This window comes from Selaginella moellendorffii, unplaced genomic scaffold, assembly GCF_000143415.4.
Source record: "Selaginella moellendorffii unplaced genomic scaffold, v1.0 SELMOscaffold_23, whole genome shotgun sequence".
Lineage (NCBI taxonomy): Eukaryota > Viridiplantae > Streptophyta > Lycopodiopsida > Selaginellales > Selaginellaceae > Selaginella > Selaginella moellendorffii.
Window position 1 is genome coordinate 1,456,301 of NW_003314284.1, and position 20,171 is coordinate 1,476,471.

The 20,171-nt window shown below is 43.2% G+C and overlaps 5 protein-coding genes across 5 annotated transcripts; 4 read left to right on the forward strand and 1 right to left on the reverse strand.

Annotated features, from left to right (window-relative positions):
* Window positions 1–7,934: 7,934 nt before the first annotated feature.
* Window positions 7,935–9,699, reverse strand: LOC9657039. The gene is made up of 6 exons (XM_002974074.2): window positions 9,307–9,699; window positions 9,192–9,243; window positions 8,556–9,130; window positions 8,367–8,501; window positions 8,272–8,316; window positions 7,935–8,216 (listed from the first exon to the last, which is right to left on the reverse strand). The coding sequence occupies exons 1-6, from the start codon at window positions 9,610–9,612 to the stop codon at window positions 8,097–8,099; spliced, it is 1,233 nt and encodes a 410-aa protein (XP_002974120.1). The 5' UTR covers window positions 9,613–9,699; the 3' UTR covers window positions 7,935–8,096.
* Window positions 9,700–9,886: 187 nt separating this feature from the next.
* LOC9657040 (ATP-dependent DNA helicase Q-like 5) lies at window positions 9,887–13,881 on the forward strand. Its single transcript, XM_002973872.2, has 23 exons — window positions 9,887–9,941; window positions 9,989–10,023; window positions 10,085–10,915; window positions 10,971–11,090; window positions 11,140–11,193; window positions 11,256–11,368; window positions 11,421–11,633; window positions 11,676–11,754; window positions 11,808–11,861; window positions 11,913–11,987; window positions 12,044–12,097; window positions 12,150–12,194; window positions 12,240–12,334; window positions 12,386–12,503; window positions 12,567–12,665; window positions 12,714–12,769; window positions 12,818–13,049; window positions 13,100–13,248; window positions 13,309–13,333; window positions 13,390–13,502; window positions 13,579–13,671; window positions 13,719–13,786; window positions 13,834–13,881. The coding sequence occupies exons 1-21, from the start codon at window positions 9,902–9,904 to the stop codon at window positions 13,661–13,663; spliced, it is 2,685 nt and encodes an 894-aa protein (XP_002973918.2). The 5' UTR covers window positions 9,887–9,901; the 3' UTR covers window positions 13,664–13,671; window positions 13,719–13,786; window positions 13,834–13,881.
* LOC9655975 (UDP-rhamnose/UDP-galactose transporter 4) lies at window positions 13,807–15,299 on the forward strand. Its single transcript, XM_024678845.1, has 5 exons — window positions 13,807–14,117; window positions 14,199–14,383; window positions 14,440–14,640; window positions 14,695–14,856; window positions 14,937–15,299. The coding sequence occupies exons 1-5, from the start codon at window positions 13,988–13,990 to the stop codon at window positions 15,267–15,269; spliced, it is 1,011 nt and encodes a 336-aa protein (XP_024534613.1). The 5' UTR covers window positions 13,807–13,987; the 3' UTR covers window positions 15,270–15,299.
* A 111-nt stretch (window positions 15,300–15,410) lies between these two features.
* LOC112347640 (golgin candidate 4-like) lies at window positions 15,411–17,965 on the forward strand. Its single transcript, XM_024678843.1, has 11 exons — window positions 15,411–15,600; window positions 15,654–15,836; window positions 15,883–16,167; window positions 16,217–16,351; window positions 16,404–16,553; window positions 16,602–16,898; window positions 16,943–17,008; window positions 17,057–17,259; window positions 17,303–17,357; window positions 17,404–17,589; window positions 17,637–17,965. The coding sequence occupies exons 1-11, from the start codon at window positions 15,454–15,456 to the stop codon at window positions 17,835–17,837; spliced, it is 1,908 nt and encodes a 635-aa protein (XP_024534611.1). The 5' UTR covers window positions 15,411–15,453; the 3' UTR covers window positions 17,838–17,965.
* LOC9655976 (isonitrile hydratase) lies at window positions 17,881–19,070 on the forward strand. The gene is made up of 5 exons (XM_002973874.2): window positions 17,881–17,925; window positions 18,014–18,056; window positions 18,115–18,456; window positions 18,511–18,672; window positions 18,730–19,070. Exons 3-5 carry the CDS (start codon window positions 18,190–18,192, stop codon window positions 18,949–18,951), a joined length of 651 nt encoding a protein of 216 aa, XP_002973920.1. The 5' UTR covers window positions 17,881–17,925; window positions 18,014–18,056; window positions 18,115–18,189; the 3' UTR covers window positions 18,952–19,070.
* The last annotated feature ends 1,101 nt before the right edge of the window (window positions 19,071–20,171 follow it).

A 20,171-nucleotide genomic window follows, 5' to 3' on the forward strand; every position in this document is an offset into this window, starting at 1 on the left:
CTAGCTAAATTAGTTCCACTGAAGTCTTCCCCCTACTATCCTTTTAGAGCTCATCAAACCCCCTAGAGTCTAGGAGATGATCACTTTGGGCTTTTACCCTCGGACTTAAACTTGGTCTCCACCCCAATCTTGGTCTTGGTTTTGGTCTTAGTCTCGGTCTTAGTTTCGGTCTTGGTTTCACTCTCAATTTTCATCTCAGACTCCTTCTTGGACTCCATTTTGATTTCCTTCTCAGGCTCCACTTTAAACTCTTTCTTTGTTGCAAATGTAACATTGAGTATCGAAAGTTATCTGTTGGTTAGTCCTTTTAGATATTCTTTCCTTACTACTATGACAGCAGAAGGTTGGTATTGCTGGTCCCTTTTTCATTCTCCGCCTAAGTTAGTTGAGAAATTGGTCTTTACATATGCACTTAACCAGATGAGTATAAGGATGGAATTCCTAAGTGTTATTAACATACTTGACTTGGCTAGAGAAACTCATTCATTAACTTGCACTTGCTAGTGTTAAGATATGTTTAAACTTGGTCCTTCAATATTTACTAATGATAACTTACCATGTTTGCCAAACACCTTTGCTATCATGCCCTTTGTGTTAATCTCATTCCACTTTTAAATGTTATTTATGGAAAATGTCGAGATCTTCTCCATCTTGGATTTGGTCTTAACATTTCTATATATCATGACACTTGTCATGTGTTAGTCTTTTTTATATCCCTTTCTAGAGACTCATTCACCGATTGTTTCATGCTCATTCCTTGAACACTTTGTTCAGAGTTCCACTCTTGCTCTTGGCTTTCTAAGTTAAAGCTTTTGGTCTAAATATGTTACACTTGTTAAACTTCCACTTCAACCACTATTATATGGCATCCTTTTAGCTACACTTTAGGGCTTACACATTGTTATCATCAAAAGTACAAAGTTGGTGACAAGGTTTTCTTTAAGCTGTCAAATGCATAAAAGTCTTTGAGAGGTGGCAATGTTAAGTTTTTTTCATGGTATTATGGGCTTTAAACAATTTTACAGTGCATGGAGGATCTTGCTTACACTTTGGACTTATTAATTAGTTTAAATATTCATCTAACATTCCATATGAGCAAACTTTAAGTGTGTTTACACTCTAGTGATGTTGCAAATCAATCCATCATCTAGATCTCAAAGATTAATGTTGAGAAAGCTGGTCCAGCCAATATTCTTGCTTAAAAATTGGTGAAGACACACTGTAAGACAACTTAGAAGTTGTTGGTTTAGTGGAATAGCTATTACAACTTATATAACATTCTTGATGAAGGGGAGAATTGAATTTTATAACCATATTACTATATAATTTGAGTTGTTTTCTTTATTTTCATTCATTTATTTCTATAACCATATTGTCATGCCAAAAAGTCATATTACTTTCTTTCTTTCTTTCATGGTTGTTTGTTGTGATGTTAGTGTTTTTTGAACATCTTTTCTTTATGGTCATATTGCCTTGGATTCCCTTCAGGCTCATTTAGCTTTTCGAAGCTACTGGTAGTGGCTGGGTCACTAGGGAAGGGAGAATGACACAAATCATAGAAATATTCTAAAAATATTATATGGTATGTGGGATTTAAAGCCAGAATGCCTTAACGGGGCTTAGGGTTCACTCCTTGTTTCTTTCAAGAGTGATCCTCTTTGTTCAATGCTTTACTAGTATATTTAGAAATATTAATCAAGAGTGCATTGCCATTAATAAATTACAACACTTGAGTAAAGGCCCTAAATCTATATTCACTTATTTCAAATGGTTGCTAATTAATATTTCATGAGCCAATGTAGCTTTCAAGGGACATGTTTGCCTTTGCCTTTATGAGGATATCAAAGATTTTATTCTTTTTCATCTATCCAACATTTATGTGCCAACGTCTCATCTTTATTGATTTTATTACTCACTATGATAATCTATTTTAAGAATAGATTGGAGTATCATTATCAAACCCTTATTCCTTGTCCATCTTAGAGAATTAGTACATAATTATGGTAAAGCACAATTCTAATGGAAATTAGAGTCATGTGTTGATGGTGTCTTTTCGATGTTGAACAATGACATTAGATTGAAAATCACTTTTACATGTATTATAGAGATTTAGATCTTGTCTTCACACTCACCCTTAAGCTTATGCAATGGATGTTATTCTTCTTCTCATCTTGGCTCAATTCCTTTTTCATGGATTTTCAATCCTTTTTACATCACCAATTATTTTCAATTTATTACATTTAGTTTCTCTTTTTAAGTTTTATGTAACACTTATGCTAATACAAACTTCATTAATTGGGAGTTTGCACTTTTCATAGCATTCTCTTTTGATTAGCATAATGTCTAACTTATGCTAAAGTGATGGACAATTGACAAACCTTTTTCATGTTTATCACACATGAGATTGCGTTTTGGTGGAGGATAAAGTGTTTGAAACTCATTACAACATTTCCTTCATCTCCCTTTTATCATTCTTGGTTTTTCTTGATTTGAACTGGTAAACCTAAAAGTGGATTGGAAGTGGCATAATGTTGATCAGACAATTTTTCCTTTTCTAATATTAAATTCTCACAATTTTCTTGTATAAAGTCTAAGATATTGGCTGTCATGATCTTAATTTCATTTTTACAATTGCCTTTATTTAGTATCAATTTTATTTATTGAAACTAAACCCACTCTTCATTTGTAAGGATTAATTTATTATTTTAGTTCTTAATTAATTAGCAGAGGAAATGTATTTCTTTGTCATATTATATTACTTTAACAAAACCTTCCACAAAATTTCAATGAAACCTATTGATTCCGGTAATAATATTATTAATATATGCCTGTTTTTCTTATTATTTATTCATTTAGATTTTAATCAATTACAAACATTCGAAAAAACTAGACCTAAATATACTGAAGTAAAAGTCGTTCACTTACTGTTTTATTGTATGAATAGAATTTTATTTAGTCTTTTCAATGGAATTTCATTCATCTCTAATTTTTTTGGAACCTTTTAGTGGTTTATATATAAATAAATACTGATTAAATAGTTTCCTTTTGAAAACTTCAAGATTATAATCTATAAAAATAAAATAAAATAAGCTTTGCTGTAAGCTGGCCGTGAGCTTGCAAGCCCTCTCGCTTCTCAGTCGACACTTCTTTTTCAGCACCATGATACCATCGTCTCTCTCGCCATAGCTCGTACGATCCTAAAGGACTTGACCTTATTTATTTAGATATGCACTAAAGTAAAGGCTGGGTTAGCTTAAACAGCGTAGATTCCCACTAATCCTGTGCGGTTTAAGGTAAAAATATCAGTCGAAAGATGGATGGATATGCGGCATCCACATCGTAGCGGGAAAAGAGTCTGACGAGAAGCCAGGCATGCGCAAGTATTCTCATCACAATGTATGGTTGAGAAAACGAAACTTGTGTAAGAAAGCATTGGCTGTAAATACAATCAAGGCGCTAAAGGTTGATGATAGAAAACTGGTGAAGCTCAAGATCTATCTATAGGCATTTCCATAGGTTTCTGTGAGCTCCTTCGTCGTCGGCTTACTGATGGACAGGAAACTATTTTGAGAAAGAGGAGAAAGAAAAAGTATATATTTTTTCTTATCTTTGCGGCTTTTCATATATTTGACATACAGATTGAAATATAATACTATGTAGGTTTCTATTCATCAAACAAATCTGGAAACCCTGGGATCCAACTATAAATTCTTTTGACAAAAATTTCCATGAATCAGCAAGACTGTATTTCTGGCAGGTCTGCCAGAAATCCCTCAATATCAAGAAACACATCATTGAATTCTTGAGGTTGCCCCCAGCAATTGGTTTGCATATCTCCACCTTGAACCCCACCAACAAACTCCTGACTAACTTGATCAGCAAACACTCCATCGCCAAGCTCGCTAGCTTGAGCAAACACTTCTTGCACACAATCACCGAAAGGTACTTGATCCAAGGCTGGCAGAAGCTCCCAACAACTGTTTTGATCAAAAGCCTCGTGACATATTGGTTGGGCACAATCACCCAGACCATGACCTTGCTCCCAATAAGTAGTTTGATCAAAACCCGCAACACAATCACCCATAACTTGAGATGATTCGCCTACAAATTCTTCCTGGACGACTGGAGTGATCTTGTCTCCCCCATGGCTCTTTAAAGTTCTCTTATTTCCACCGGTGGGCGATAGCGATACGTCCCTTACCTTGCCACCTTGTGTCCATTTTCCCTTGCACGACCTACAAGCGTAGCGCGGCTGGTCACGCTTGCCAGTACTCTTCTCGTTGTTGTAGTAATCGAACCGCGTGTTGTAAGATTGGCACCTTGGGCACTGGTACACGTTGTCCGGAAGGTCGTGGTGCTCCCACACGCCGTACAAGTTTTGATCCCTCACCTCCTCGGCCGTGAGCTTGCAAGCCCTCTCGCTTCTCAGTCGACGCTTCTTTTTCAGCACCATGATACCATCGTCTTCTCTACTTCTCTTGCTTGCTCTCGCCATAGCTCGTACGATCCTAAAGGACTTGACCTTATTTATTTAGATATGCACTAAAGTAAAGGCTGGGTTAGCTTAAACAGCGTAGATTCCCACTAATCCTGTGCGGTTTAAGGTAAAAATATCAGTCGAAAGTATGCGGCATCCACATCGCAGCGGGCAAGAAGGAAAGAGTCTGTCGAGAAGCCAGGCATGCGCAAGTATTCTCATCACAATGTATGACAAATGGTTTGGCTGTAAATACAATCAAGGCGCTAAAGGTTGATGATAGAAAACTGGTGAAGCTCAAGATATATCTATAGGCATTTCCATAGGTTTCTGTGAGCTCCTTCGTCGTCGGCTTACTGATGGACAGGAAACTATTTGAGAAAGAGGAGAAAGAAAAAGTATATATTTTTTCTTATCTTTGCGGCTTTTCATATATTTGACATACAGATTGAAATATAATACTATGTAGGTTTCTATTCATCAAACAAATCTGGAAACCCTGGGATCCACTATAAATTCTTTTGACAAAAATTTCCATGAATCAGCAAGCCTGTATTTCTGGCAGGTCTGCCAGAAATCCCTCAATATCAAGAAACACATCATTGAATTCTTGAGGTTGCCCCCAGCAATTGGTTTGCACATCTCCACCTTGAACCCCACCAACAAACTCCTGACTAACTTGATCAGCAAACACTCCATCGCCAAGCTCGCTAGCTTGAGCAAACACTTCTTGCACACAATCACCGAAAGGTACTTGACCCAAGGCTGGCAGAAGCTCCCAACTACTGTTTTGATCAAAAGCCTCGTGAGATATTGGTTGGGCACAATCACCCAGACCATGACCTTGCTCCCAATAAGTAGTTTGATCAAAACCCACAACACAATCACCCATAACTTGAGATGATTCGCCTACAAATTCTTCCTGGACGACTGGAGTGATCTTGTCTCCCCCATGGCTCTTTAAAGTTCTCTTATTTCCACCGGTGGGCGATAGCGATACGTCCCTTACCTTGCCACCTTGTGTCCATTTTCCCTTGCACGACCTACAAGCGTAGCGCGGCTGGTCACGCTTGCCAGTACTCTTCTCGTTGTTGTAGTAATCGAACCGCGTGTTGTAAGATTGGCACCTTGGGCACTGGTACACGTTGTCCGGAAGGTCGTGGTGCTCCCACACGCCGTACAAGTTTTGATCCCTCACCTCCTCGGCCGTGAGCTTGCAAGCCCTCTCGCTTCTCAGTCGACGCTTCTTTTTCAGCACCATGATACCATCGTCTTCTCTACTTCTCTTGCTTGCTCTCGCCATAGCTCGTATGACCCTAAAGGACTTGATCTTATTTATATGTGCACTAAAGTAAAGGCTGGGTTAGCTTAAACAACGTAGATTCCCACTAATCCTGTGCGGTTTAAGGTAAGAATATCGGTCCGGAGCGCTGAAAGATGGAAGGAGCGATCAAGGTATGCAGCATCCACATCGCAGAGGGCAAGAAGGAAAGAGTCTGTTGATAAGCCATCGTAAAACGGCTGTATTCCAGGACGTACTTACCGGAGGACCTGACTCAGCGGCCATTAACACAGAGTGGGCACTCTCGGAGCTCATAAAAATCCATCCTGCATGGCCAAAGCAAAAGATGAGATCGATCTAATATTTGGCGGTAGAGAAGTAAACGAAGATGATCTTTCCAAACTAAAATACCTCAAAGCCGCGGTCAAGGAGAGCATTCCGCTTGCATCCGCCGGCTTCTCTAATGGCTCCCCACGAATCACTCCAAGACTGCGAGGTAAACGGCTTCACCATCCCTGCGAAAACAAGAGTGCTGATTAACATCTGGTCGATCGCTCGAGATCCAAGGTGGTGGGGTGACTCTGCAGGGATTTTTAATCCTGAGAGGTATGGGAAGCACTTTGAGCTTCTATGGATCCGGGAAAAGAATGTGTCCCGTGATGAACTTGGGACGGACAACGGTGGAAATCACTCTGGCTAGGCATTTAAGTGGGAAGTGAGGGTAGGTAACTCTACGGTCTTTATCAAGGCTATGTGATTTTTCTTCGAGCGTGAAACAAATGAATGCCAGCCGTAGGTTCTAGGGCTCTTGGAAAAGGTCCATCGATTTCGCTCTTTTTTCTTCCATGTGGCTTCCACTAAGATTGACTTTTATAGCGTTTACAACTTTATTTGCATTTAGGAAGGTGATAAGTGGAAAATAACATTTTTTATATTAATTATGGCTACTTCAATAGCATGAAAAAAATGAGAGCTTTATATGCTGAGGCGCTTGAGGAATTGTGTCGAAGGCTGAATACAAACTTGCCATACCCATCTGAACAATTATAAAGTAGATTTAGTGTAAAATATCAACTCCCCTCTTATTGAAAACATCCTTAAATTCACTTGGAGTAACATTCCTTTTATGGGCATAAAATACATTTATTAATTATTGAGAATGTAAAATAAAACCTTTGAAAATATTCTTTATGATAAATAATATTAACCCTTTCACAAGATCAATAATATGCAGCAGAGTGAAATTTCTATGTGGTATAGTCTTGATGCACCCCAAGTGGAGATATTGCCATGAAACCCCACCAAGGCAAGTGAGCAACTCTTTGTTTGATTTGTTTGCGACAGGCCCATGGCATAGAAGTATCTATGAAAGTGTATTGGATCATCGAAAAGGAAAAGCCTCAGGGTCAGAATCACTATATGACTGTCATCCGCACGATGAATGAAGATGACCTTGAGTGACCTTAGAGGCAGTGGGAGGACTCTGACTCTCCAGCCATGTATGCGTTGCTTATCCCTAATAAAATTTTACCCTTTGTTATTTCTTTGCTAATAACAGTTTCCTGATGGAGGAGGTCGGTCGTGTCAAAGGAGGGAACACAAAATCCATGAATCGGAAATTATCTGCAAGCTCTAGGAAAAATCCGGAGTGTTTTCAAGCTGGGGTGGGACATAGAACCCTTCCGAGTTTGCCAAGGCCTGAATTCGATCTTGCCTGTGAAAAGAGCTACTTAGTGACTTTAGAAACATAACGGAAGTACCTGTTTGGAGCCAATGTTGAGCTTCGTCCAGGGAACCTTTGTACAGCAAGTCTGCAGACTTGATCTGCTTCGAGTTCGAGTTGCACATCGCGTCAGAAGAGAAAATAAGCATAGCACAATAAAGATCCAACAATCTTTACCAGCTTTCAATAAAATCATGGAGTAGAGATCATCAGAAAGCTCCAATTTTGCCAACATTGTCGCACGGCCAATGTTATAGGATGACCTACGTCGGAAACTTTCCCTGGATTCGAGCAGTATGTTTCCTTCTCGAAATCTGTAAGTTTCCTCTATATAGCTCTCGAATTTTGATGGTTTTAGCATCTCTTCAATTCTTCTTTCAGAGCTCCACATAGCCCGCTTCAGAAAAATCATTTTCGAATATGGCGTTAGGGCTTTCTTATATTTTAGCATCTCTAAGTTGAAAAAATTCATTGTCAAATGAAATATTGTCTATAACCCTATAAACAAAATTCGATGCTTTCCTTTGTACTTGAATCTGGGTTTCTTGGAGCTTGAGAGCAGATTTTATTTTTTTCTTTGTTACCAAAAATTTCATCACGCCCGTTAGTTTGTTCTACACATTACTTGTTTCGCCAGATTCCCAGTTTTGATACAGGAGTGCTGCTGCTGCTCGGGCAGCTGCGGAGGAGCTGTATTTCTTACGAAGAGAAGCCAGCAGTGCTTCGTGAGATTCCTGTGAAAGTTGAATTTTTATAGGATTTAATTGCCTAGCAAGAAAAAATGAGTACCTTGAGCACGCGAACTTCTTCCTCGAGAGCAGTGGCAGCTTCTTTCTGCGGGCTTAGTGTGAGAAGGATTCGTATGTGATAACCGCAGCTTTTACCTGTCTCCTGATCTTTACTTCCAGCTCGAGGCTGCGCTTTCTCTCCTGGACCAGCGCCTGGATCGCGGCCTTACGGTTATATTCTGCAGCTTGGACACTTTGTCGAAGGTCTTCAATTCGTTTCCTCAAGTCAAGCTGGAGATTAAGAAGAAACATTTCATATGAGAAAAAAGAAAGAGAAGCTCAAACCTCATCTTTGTCATTCCAGTTGCGTTGAACGCGAGTTTCACCCGCCTGTTCCTTGATAGCCTCTTTGGCAGACGTCGTTTTCGAGTTCTGAAAGAGCGGCCTCGCATTGTGATCGTTTGTTCTAGAAAGGAAATTTCGAATCCTCGACAGTCTGTTCGCGTCAGCTAGCGTGCTGCTCTTGACACCTTGACCACCAGTATTGCGAGGGGCAAGAGAGATCTTTCTTTTGCTACTCGGCTCCAGTTTGCTGTTGTTAGAACCACCCCTGATTACTTCGCCATCATGTATAACCAGCCTTTCGAACACGGGAAAGTCGGCCTCTTCGGCCTTGAAGTTCTTGCTGGGCCGGAGTAATGCTTCATCCAGTTTTCTTTTCCCGTTCGGCGACCTGCTCTCCTTGAACCACTCTGACCTCTGTATTCTCGATTTAACGCCACTTTCCGGGGATCTACGTCCAAAAGGAACGAATTCCCTGAGCTTGAGCATGCCAACGATGACCACCAGCGCGAGCACACCCAGAAAAATATTTGTTGGAAGTGATTTCGATGCTGGAACAATCTCCCATTGAGCAGCTCCTACAACACAAGAGTATCAATCGAAAGATATAAAACCCAAACGTCCTTTAAGCGTACCTACCTTGAAGTGCTAGTGACTGCAAATCGCGAATTTTCTTTAGCAAGTGGACGTGCTACATAATTTTCTTTCATCAGTCCAAGAGCCCAAAAACAAAGAAAAAGAAAGATCAAAGTACCTGTCCCTCGTCCTTCCTAGAGATCCGTCCAGTCCCATTTATCGTGAAAGAAGAAGGCGCGGAAACGTCGCGAAGATTTCCCCGGCGACGAGACGAGGCCAAAGAATTGCTTCTCGGGTTCCTGATCTCTAGCCCAAAGCTACATTCTGCTATATTTCTACCTTGCAAGCATTCCAGCGACAAATTCCAGCTTCCACTGGAGCCGCTGCCACTGCTGCTAGTACCACTGCCACTGCCGCTAACCCTGCTGCAAGAACACAGACCTGCGACAATCGCTGCGCGGTGGAGCTCGCCGCAAGCCCGCATTCTCGCGCGCGCGCGCTCACCGCCTGTGGATCACGCGATCGCCGTGGCACTTCATTTAGAGCACACTCCAGCCCTAATCCCTGGCCAGTTTCCAGCGAGGAGGATTTCTTATTTGATATGTCCGAGCGATGACTTGACACAAAAGGAGAGATTCTTTTTTATTTTCTCTCTCTTTTGAGCGTGCGTGCCTGGCAATGGCATTATTATCTATCTGGAAAGAAGCGAATCTTTTGGGGCAAACTTTTAAATTTTGGCGGGAAGAGCTAGGGCAAGGGCGAGCTAGGGCGCCATGGACGATAGCTGCGCCTCGGGCGGTCTCGGTGTCGAAGGTATGCTCTCGGGATTCTTGTTCTTGTGCCAATGCGATGCTTTGTAGCGGGCGACAAGGAGAATCTCTTACCGACACAACAGGTTTGCTTCTCTCGCTCTCTCATTCTCGCTCGTAGCGTAACACGAACACGAGGTTTTCCAGCTCAAGAGGAAGCCGGTCGCTGCTGTGAAGCCACAGGATCCAAAGCGCTTGCGAGTGTCCAACGCGAGAGGAATGGAGTGTTCCAGCAAGGAATTCTCAGGAATCTTGGGTTCCGAGTTGAGCGACGGGTATTCCTCTCGGATTCTTCACTCGGGGATGGTCATCAACGTACAGCGATGCGGGCAGAGGTCCGAGAGCGAGATCCAAGCAGCAAGCTTGCGTTTTGGTGGCAAGCGCACTGGTTTGAGTCTCGGGGGAGTGAGAGCTCCTTTGGAAAGAAGTCTAGACTCAAAAGTTACGATGGACGAGGGAGATTTTGGGGATGTGACAGAGGTAGAGAAAAGGAGCAAACGAGCACCAGCTGTCGGAGGAACTTCAGATAGCTCCGGAAAGCCGAAGGTCTCGCAGAATTCCGCGGGGAATTTTGTAAAGCTCAATATCAACGGGAAAGGACGTAAGAATCGCAAGTTCCTCAATCGTGCATCTTCTGGGAAGAAGTCGTCTTACCGTGGACGTAGAAGATCCAGTTTTAAGAAGAAGGACCGCGACAATGCCGTCGATGAAGGGAAGGATCAGATTTGGGAGGACGATGGCTGGTGCGATTCTGGGAATGGAGAGCCTCTTCAACGCCAAGATGAAGCTTGCCTCCCCGACGAAGCGCTCGCGGCTTTGAAAGATCCAACTGACCAGAACTTATTGAAGGTTCTTCGTTCTGTTTTTGGATACGGTAGCTTCCGGAAGGGACAGGTAGAGACGATTCGTTGCGTGCTGTCAGGGCAGTCAACCATGCTTGTTCTTTCCACCGGTGCTGGAAAGTCACTTTGTTACCAGGTATTTCCTTTTCTTTTTCTTCATCTGGTTCTTAAATTCTTGCAAACTATTTCAGCTTGCGGCCTATCTTCTACCTGGAACCACTTTGGTGATAAGCCCATTGTTAGCATTGATGGTTGATCAGTTGCGTCATCTTCCATCGGCGATCCCTGGCGCTCTTATCAATAGCACTCAGGTTTGTTTCCTTTACTAATCCAAGGTGCATAACATTCATGATTGGATAGTCTGCAAAGGAGAGTTTGGAAGTACTAGAACAAGTAAGGACTGGAGCCGTTAAGGTATTCATTTTCTTAGCTGTGAAAATCGTCCGGTTTTATGGATTTAACGATTAATGGCGCAGGTTCTTTTTATATCTCCAGAGCGACTATACAGTGAGAGCTTTCTGTCCGTATTAACTGATCTTCCAAGTATATCACTGGCTGTGGTTGACGAAGCTCACTGTGTTTCGGAATGGTTTGTTTATTTTCTGGTACAATTTGCCTGCTCACTAACAACTTCACTGCAGGTCACATAACTTTAGACCGTCGTACTACAGGCTTGGGAGTGTTCTTCGTAATAAAGTTAAGCCGAAATGCGTGCTGGCTATGACCGCTACAGCTACTCGAAAAACGAAGGACTCAGTTTTGTCCTCCCTGGGAATTTCATCGAATAATGTACTGAATCAGCCGGAAGTTCCACAAAATCTTGTTCTTACGGTTTCCCGCTGTGAAACCAACAAGTACGTGCTGATTCATCTTGGATCTAACTTACTCTCTTGCAGACTGCATGCTCTTGCTCAGCTGCTCAACTCTAGCCCATTTGTGGATGCGCAGAGCATTATCATATATGTCAAATTTCAGGTGACGCTCTCTTTCTATAATGCTTGCGGGCCAATTTGACGGAATGCGTCCAGAATGAAGCGGACCTAGTGTGCAACTATCTCCAGTCGAAGGGCCTCCTTACAGACGTAAGCACAACATTCTATGCTTGCTGAATGTACAGCATGGTTGAACTTCAGAGTTATCACGCTGGAAGAACGTTACAAACGCGGCGAGAAGTCCAGGAAAAGTTTTGCTTGAACAAACTTCGAGTGGTAATGTGCTTGCTTCGAGTGCTTTACAGGACTCTTACATGAACCATACTTCTTAGGTGGTTGCGACCGTTGCCTTTGGAATGGGACTTGACAAAAGTGATGTGAGGGGGGTAAGAAAGCTAATTAGAAGGTCATATTGATATTAAACAATGCAATGCTCAGGTAATTCATTATTCCATACCATCAAGTCCCGAACACTATGTTCAGGTGAGTTTTAGAATTTTGAAAACCGGCATTTGATTGTATAAACAGGAAATAGGACGTGCTGGCCGCGATGGTAAACCTGCATTTTGTCATCTCTTTCTTGAGAACTGTAGCTATTTAAAGCTGAGGAGCTTGGCACACAGGTACATACACTAAATTTGAGGTGCTTTGCTAATGATGAACGAGTGCTGCAGCGATGGTGCTGATGAATACGCGATAAACAAGCTCCTTTCTCGCATTTTTGGTTCTGGCCGTGGATTGCAATCTTTAAATATCGAGCAGGCATGCAGGGAATTAGATTTAAAAGAGGAGGTAAAAAGTCGCAAAGTTTTGGATTTTAGAATTCTCTCGTGATCATCCTTATAAGCATTACAGGTGATAGCTACAGTTCTCTCCTACTTGGAAGTCGGAGAAGAGCAGCACTTAAGAGTACTCTCTTCTCTTAAGGCCACATGTATCTTACACTTCCACAAGGTAACATAGCAGCTATGCGGCACCGAATTTTGACGCAGCACATTACAGGGTTCACCGCATGTGCTGGCAAGATCAAATGCATTTTGTTCTGCGGTTTTAGAAAGGTAGGCTCACTTTGAGTCAAGGATCCAACTCAACTGCGTGGCATGCAGGAAACAAGAAAAGAACGGCGGATACACTCTCAATCTACCATCTCTCACCGCAGAGATGAAAGTAACGCTGATGCAAATTCAGAAAGAGCTTCAAGCCCTTCAGACAAGAGGAGAAATCGCGTACGAGCTGAAAGATCCAGCATTTTGCTACCAAGTCCTGGAATCTCCGGATGACATTTGCATGCTCACTTCAAAACTTGCGGACTACCTTTCACAAGCCGAATCGTGCAAGGTTAATCTACTCTGGTTATGGAGTGTAGTTCTTTTAACGCTGCTCCACAGGTGAGAAAACTGGACGCGATGTACAATGCCGCAGCTTTGTCAGTGGGACCTTCGGCTGAATCACCTATACGAGCCAGCATAAAGGCTTATTTCGATTCCAGCTCCGACCAACAAGCTCTTACGATGCCGGGCTTTCTCAAAACCACAAGGTAAGCAAACTTCTCTTTTTCACATGCAGCTAAATTCCCCCTCACTTGCTGCGATTTTAGCTCCTTTTTGCGTGCTGATGTCAAGGTCAGTTCACTCGACTTCAAGCGAATGGTGTGAAGCTGAAAACATTTGGCTGACAGGTTTTCCTACGCTCCAACGAAATGGACTTCACTGGCCGTGCCATTGCCAGAATTTTCCACGGCCTGGGGAGTCCCATGTACCCGGCTTCCTCATGGTCCAGGAACCATTTCTGGTACGTACGCTTGATGGAAATTCCTAGCACCAGACATTGATTCTCCTGTTCTTTTTTTTGTTCTTTTGTTTCTCAGGGGCCGACACATGGACGTGGATTTCTATGCCATTAGGGAGGTTGCCACCGCGGAGCTCCTTGCTTGTCGCAGTAGCAAGAGATAACTAACAAGGTACCATCATAAATATTTCATGATCTTCACCTCATCGAAAATCCCAGGAGGAGGACGAGGAGGAGGAGAGATAACCGTTTGGAAGAGCGTGAACCAACTGCTCTTATAACTATAGGTACATAGAAACAGCTGGTCTCAAAAATGGTCTCACACTGCTTTTAGGGTAAAGGATAAAGGGACAGCTGAGTGAGGAGCGAAATGGTGGAGCGGTAGCGGAGAATTGGCATTGGATCTCGTTGGGTTTCGAGGAATCTGGCCAATGGTGGTGGATCTGCGACGCTAGATCTTGGCTTCTCTTCTGGGTAGGCTCGCAGAAATGGCTCCGACGAGCAGCAAGGATAGGAAGGCAGTGGCCGATGTGGGCGCTTGGCTCTTTAATGTGACCACGTCCGTGGGGATCATCATGGTGAACAAGAAGCTCATGGACCACTACGGCTTTAGCTTCGGTCAGTGGAAAGTTTGGATCTGCTCGTTTCTGATCTATCTGGTGCTGAAGTTTTTTGTTGTTTTGCCTTTCGTTTTTGCAGCCACGACACTGACAGGCCTGCATTTTGGAATGACCACGCTAATGACTCTGGTGCTCAGATTCCTGGGTTTTATCCAACCGACCCACTTGCCATTCGTCGATCTCGCAAAGTTCGCTCTTTGCGCAAACTTCTCCATCGTCGGCATGAACGTCAGCCTGATGTGGAACTCCGTTGGCTTCTACCAGGTAAGCTTGTGCTTTGCTCTTTTCTAGAGCTCGAGTTCGTATGCCTCCTTGCGCAGATTGCAAAGCTCAGTATGATCCCCGTCTCTTGCCTTCTCGAGGTCCTTTTCGACAAGATACGCTACTCGCGAGACACAAAGCTAAGCATCGTGGTGGTGTTGCTAGGAGTGGGAATCTGCACGGTCAGCGACGTGAGTGTCAACACGAAAGGATTCGTGGCGGCCGCCATAGCAGTGTGGAGCACAGCACTCCAGCAATATGTAAGTGTTTCAGAAGACACTTTTCATTGATCCACTCTTGTTTGTTTGCTGCAGTACGTGCACTTTTTGCAAAAGAAATACGCCCTGGGCTCCTTCGATCTCCTGGGCCACACCGCTCCCGTCCAAGCCGGCTCGCTCATCCTCTGCGGCCCCATAATCGACTACTGGCTCACTGGCCTGCGAGTCGACTTGTTTCAATTCTCCTTCCCTTCACTGGTAAGTGTAGCTTAGCTGTTTTTCTTTTTATCTCATTCCATCGATCCAGCTTCTCAAACTCGTTGGGAATTCTTTTGCAGTTTTTCATCATCCTCTCGTGTTCCATCGCCGTGGGAACCAACCTCAGCCAGTTCATCTGCATTGGGAGGTTCACGGCGGTGTCGTTCCAGGTGCTGGGACACATGAAGACGGTGCTGGTGCTGGTGCTGGGATTTTTCCTCTTCGGCCGCCAGGGACTTAATCTCCAGGTGGTGCTGGGAATGCTCATGGCGGTGGTGGGAATGGTGTGGTATGGCAACGCGTCGTCCAAGCCCGGCGGCAAAGAGAAGAGAGCCTACGTCCTTCCCATCAAAGTCTCTAAGAACAGTGTTAGTAGCGAGGACGACGAAGAGCTTGTGAGCAACAAGACTTGATCCATCGATCGATTCTTTTGTTCTTCTTTCCATATTTTTTTCTCCCTACGTCCTTTTTATCTCTCTTATAGGGAGCGATCGAGAATAGTTCTTAGAATAAGTGTATCTATTTTGTTGCCTAGAGTTAGGGTTTTTGGGTTGCGCCAGGCGCCAGCTCTCCTTCCTTCCATCCAGATCTGCCACAATGTGGAAGAATTTCAAGGAGAATCTCTCCCAGATGGCGTCCGAGGTGCTCGAGACGGTCGAGGAGCTCGATCCGAAGGCGCATCGCGAGGAGGACGAGGAGGGAGATTCTTCGCCGGCGGTGTCTGGCAGCTCCAGATCGCAGCAGGTATGGGCGAGTGTGGCCGGATTGTGATCCAGGGCTGAGGATTTTGTGCGCAGGCCGGCAGAGGATTCCACAGCCGGCGGAGATCTGAGGATGGTTTCCAGAATTTTGATCATCGCTCTTGGAGGAATCGGGATTACAAGGAAAGGAACGGCGTGGGAGCAGACGATTTCGGGGACTACGAGTCACGCTTGCTGGAGAGCCAGAGGAAGTGTCAGGATCTTGCGAATCGCGAGAAGGTATGTCGTTTCTTTTGCTTTTGTAGTGGTAAACTTTAGATTCCAGGAGCTGCTAGATCAAATGCGGGGCAAGGAACAAGCGTTCCGGGATCTAGATAACAGCCATCGTACTGCGCAGCAAGAGCTGGAGAGGCTTACGATAGAACTGGAGAAAGCTCGTTTGGAGTTACATAGTTTCCAACAAAGTGGCTCTCTGGGAAATCATGATGAGAGGACTGCTACTCAACCAGATGCTGAGAAACTACAAAGGGAGTTACAAGAGAGGGACGAAACAATCAGTCAGATTCGAGAATCAATATCAGCACTGACGACCGAGCGCAGTCTCTTCCAGGTATAGTGTTATATGTTTTCTTTTCTTTTCTATAGATATGTGTATGTAGGCAGAAAAGGAACAGCTGAAAAAGGCTTTAGATTCACGCGAGCTTGAACTGCAGCAGCAAGCTGCTTCTGCAGAAAAAACGACGAGTGAACCAGAGGTTTTCCAGATTGAAATGCTGAGAGCTCAAGCTCAACAGGTATGTTCTCTAGAGGGATAAGTAGCTAAAAGCAAAAGCTGTATGCTTGTAGGCGGATGTCCTTTCAGTGCAACTGCAAACCGCGGAGGAAATTCTCGAGAATGAGAGGAACGACTCCAGAAAGAAACTCGAGGCTGTCACATTGGAGAAGGATAAAGCTCTTAACAACCTCAACAGGTTAAAGCAGCACCTTTTAGATAAGGTACGAGAGCATGTCTGTTTCATTGTTTTAACGCTGGATTGTAAACAGGAAAATGCCGACTCAGAAAAAATGGACCGAGATAGCGAGCAGATTGCTATACTTGAAGGAAAATTTTCAGCAACTTGTGCCCGTGTCATACAGCTGGAGCAAGCGTTAGCGCAGGCTCTATCTTCTCAAACTGATACCAGTAAAAGATTGAATGAAGATTTGCAGGCATCGAAGGTGGAGATTGAATCTCTAAAGTCTAAGCTTGTGAACTCTTATTCCGTCTTGGAGGCTAGAAACAAGGAGATAGCCAATCTCCAAGTGGCACTTGGGCAGTACTATGCAGAAACTGATGCGAAGGTACTCTTGATCGATTGGGAAGCTGCTTAAGTTGATTATTGCAGGAGCGCCTTCAACGAGAACTCAATACTGCAAAGGAAGATCTCAGGAAGTTTTCGGACAGTTTGGAAGTAAGTAGTCGGTCAATGGAATATTCAACTTACATATTTGTTCAACAGGCAGCAAAGCGGATGGTTGAGGTAGTAGAAGCACAGAAGAAAGAAGCTGTAGAGAAACTACACATCGAGGAACGAAAAGGGCTTGAAAATCAACAAAAAACACAGAAAATGCAAGAAGACATGATCAGGTTACGCCGTGCTCTGGAAGAAAGCATGATCCGTCTAAACAGGATGTCTTCAGATTCAGATTATTCCGTAGACAGGTAAGAGGTTCGTATCATGTACTGGCTAAATTTCTTCTTTTAGGCGCATTGTCATCAAATTGCTCGTGACATATTTTGAGAGAGGACATAACCGCGAGGTAGTTGGAGCTTTTTGAAATTCTGACTTTCTAATAGTTCTAACAGGTTCTTGATTTAATGGCCCGTATGCTGGGGTTCTCCGACGATGACAAACGAAGGGTTGGACTCGCTCATCAAAATTCTGGGAAACCGGGTGTTATGAGAAGCGTTTTTGGCCTCCCAGGGCGTGTCGTCGGAGGTATCTTATCTGGCGGTAATGACAATTCGTCTTTTACGACAAGCAATGATCAGGTAATCTTGTTCATGGTATTTTCCTATTCAAATCTGTTTTCGTGCAGTCATTTGCGGACCTTTGGATCGATTTCTTGCTGAAAGAATCCGAGGAAAGAGAAAAGGCTCAAAACTCAGGGTTGGCTGCAAGGAGCCCACAAAGCGATTTTCATTCTTCAGCTTTTAACACGGGGTTTGAAAGTGATGGTGGTTTAGAAGCTGACATTTCAGGAGTTAGAGGCCACAGGAGGGTCTATTCCAAATCCTGATAGAAAATTTTCCAGTTGCTTTTGCAGCTCGAGGCATCCGGATGTTTTTTTCTTATATATTCCTTGCCTGGATATGCAAAATTAACTGGTACGTGTCCTGTCAATTTTACAGTTGATTCGTCTGGAAATTGTTTTTGGTGCTGCTTTGTTTGTTAACTATTACTTTCATTGTGTAGATTCGATACAATCGATTTGACTCTTTCGGGTCTCGTGCTCCAGGTTTGGCCAATTTTATTGTCTTGAAAAGTGGTTGACGTGAGTTTCTTTGAACTTTCAGTAACAATTCCGGCTACGCAACTACAAGAGAGAATAAAACAGCGGTCTTGCGACGAGATCATAAGTGGGATAAGCGATGGTTGTGGTGGCAATTCCCATATTCAACGGGTTCACAGCCCTGGATGCGATCGGGCCTTACGAAGTTCTCCACAGAATTCCGGGAGTGCGGGTGGAATTCGTGAGCGAGACTGCTGGCCTGTACCTTGCTGATGATGGTCATCTGCGAGTGGAAGCCCCGGTTTGTTTCGAGCAAGTTCCAAGCCCCGATGTGCTCGTGGTTCCTGGCGGTCTTGTCAAGAACCTCCCTCTGACGAACAAGGCTTTTCTCGATTACATTGTCAAGGTAATGGAAAGAACCTCGCGGCCCTGGTTGTAATTGATTGCTTTGGTTTCACAGGTTCACAAAACAAGCCTGTACACCACTTCTGTGTGCACTGGAGCGCTCCTCTTGGGAGCTGCTGGAATCCTCCATGGCCTCAAGGGGACGACGCACTGGGCAGCTTTTGACAACCTCGCTTCTTATGGAGTTACTCCTGTTCATCAGAGATATATACGTCAGGTGAGTTCGCTAGATTCGTTTTCTGGTGGGCTAATGAGCTCAATTCGTGGGATGCAGGGGAAGATTATCATGTCCGCCGGCGTGTCGGCTGGGATCGACTCGAATTTGGAGGTGGCAGCCTTGCTAGCAGATGAAACAATGGCCAAGGCTGTCCAACTGTCGATTGAGTATGATCCCCAGCCGCCATTCGATTCGGGCAGCGTGGGGAAAGCAAGCAAGGAGGTTGTGGATCTGGCTAGAGAGATCACCGAAGCCTTGCCTTCTCTTCAAGATCAGTGATCTCGTTTATTCCTCTGAATAAAGATTCTTGAATGGATTCGCTATGCTAAATCTCTTGTGGCATCTGATAGAATTAAGAAGGCATAAAAATCACGAACACGATGTCAAAGTGAGATTTTTATCATTTTTTCCATCTTCTTCGTGTAGAGCTTGGTGTAGAACTGTTCCGAGAGCCTGGACTCGAGGAATAAAAAATATACAGAAGCTAATATGTCTCAAACAGTGTTTTCAGCTAATTGTTCTTGCTGTTTGTATTGCCAGCAACAAGCCACTCGTGTTGCCTCAAGTCGTCACACGTGTTTCCTCACAGTTGCCACGGAAACACTGTCAGAAACATATTAGCATCAGCAATCTGCTACAATTTGTTATGAATTATCACAAAATTTACTTCTGCCCATGAGATTTGAGCTGGCTAATAAAATCCCAAGCCAACAAAGACAAAGGGACCACCGTTTTCTCCAGCAGCAGCCCAAGCTAATGAAGATCTGATCTGAAGGTGTAACAGCATCCTTCCCTCAGAGTCGTTTGTGTCCAGCCGGTCAGAAAAGACTCGCCAACATCACTTGGCTCTCCAACCATTTCGAGATCAATCAATATAAAATTCCTTGTTGATGAATAGTTACAGATCACATTGTCCATGTGAATGTCCTGATGAACCAAACCTGAAGAACAAAACAGTACAACTTTTCGAAAAGAACATGAAAAAATCAGCTTTTGCTTTTTTTATCTAGACAATGTAGAACATCCTAGTGCAGATAATAAATTGGACACAAGCTTCTAAACCAGGACTTATGGAGGTTGAGAGTGAGATTCTTCCAAGATAATTAAGTGATTAAATTAGAATTAAAAATTTAGTCGCTTACAGTTAGTTAGTGAATTAATTTTTTGATTTTTATAAAAAAAAATTCTTTATATTGGATAGATATGTGGGTTGTTGCTCGAAGTAGACAAATATTTTGATTGAGGCATTCCATGCAAATATAAAGGTTATACTCTCGTCATATATATATATATATATATATATATATATATATATATATATATATATATATATATATATATTCGTAATTGAAGGATAAATTAAGCAATTCACTAATTTACTACTAAGGTTTATATGAGCTACTGACTTACTAATTATTATAAAAATCATGGTTTTATTTGAATCTATGCATACAAAAAGTTAATTGATGGTGTGATTGTTAAAGCAAGAGATATTAACA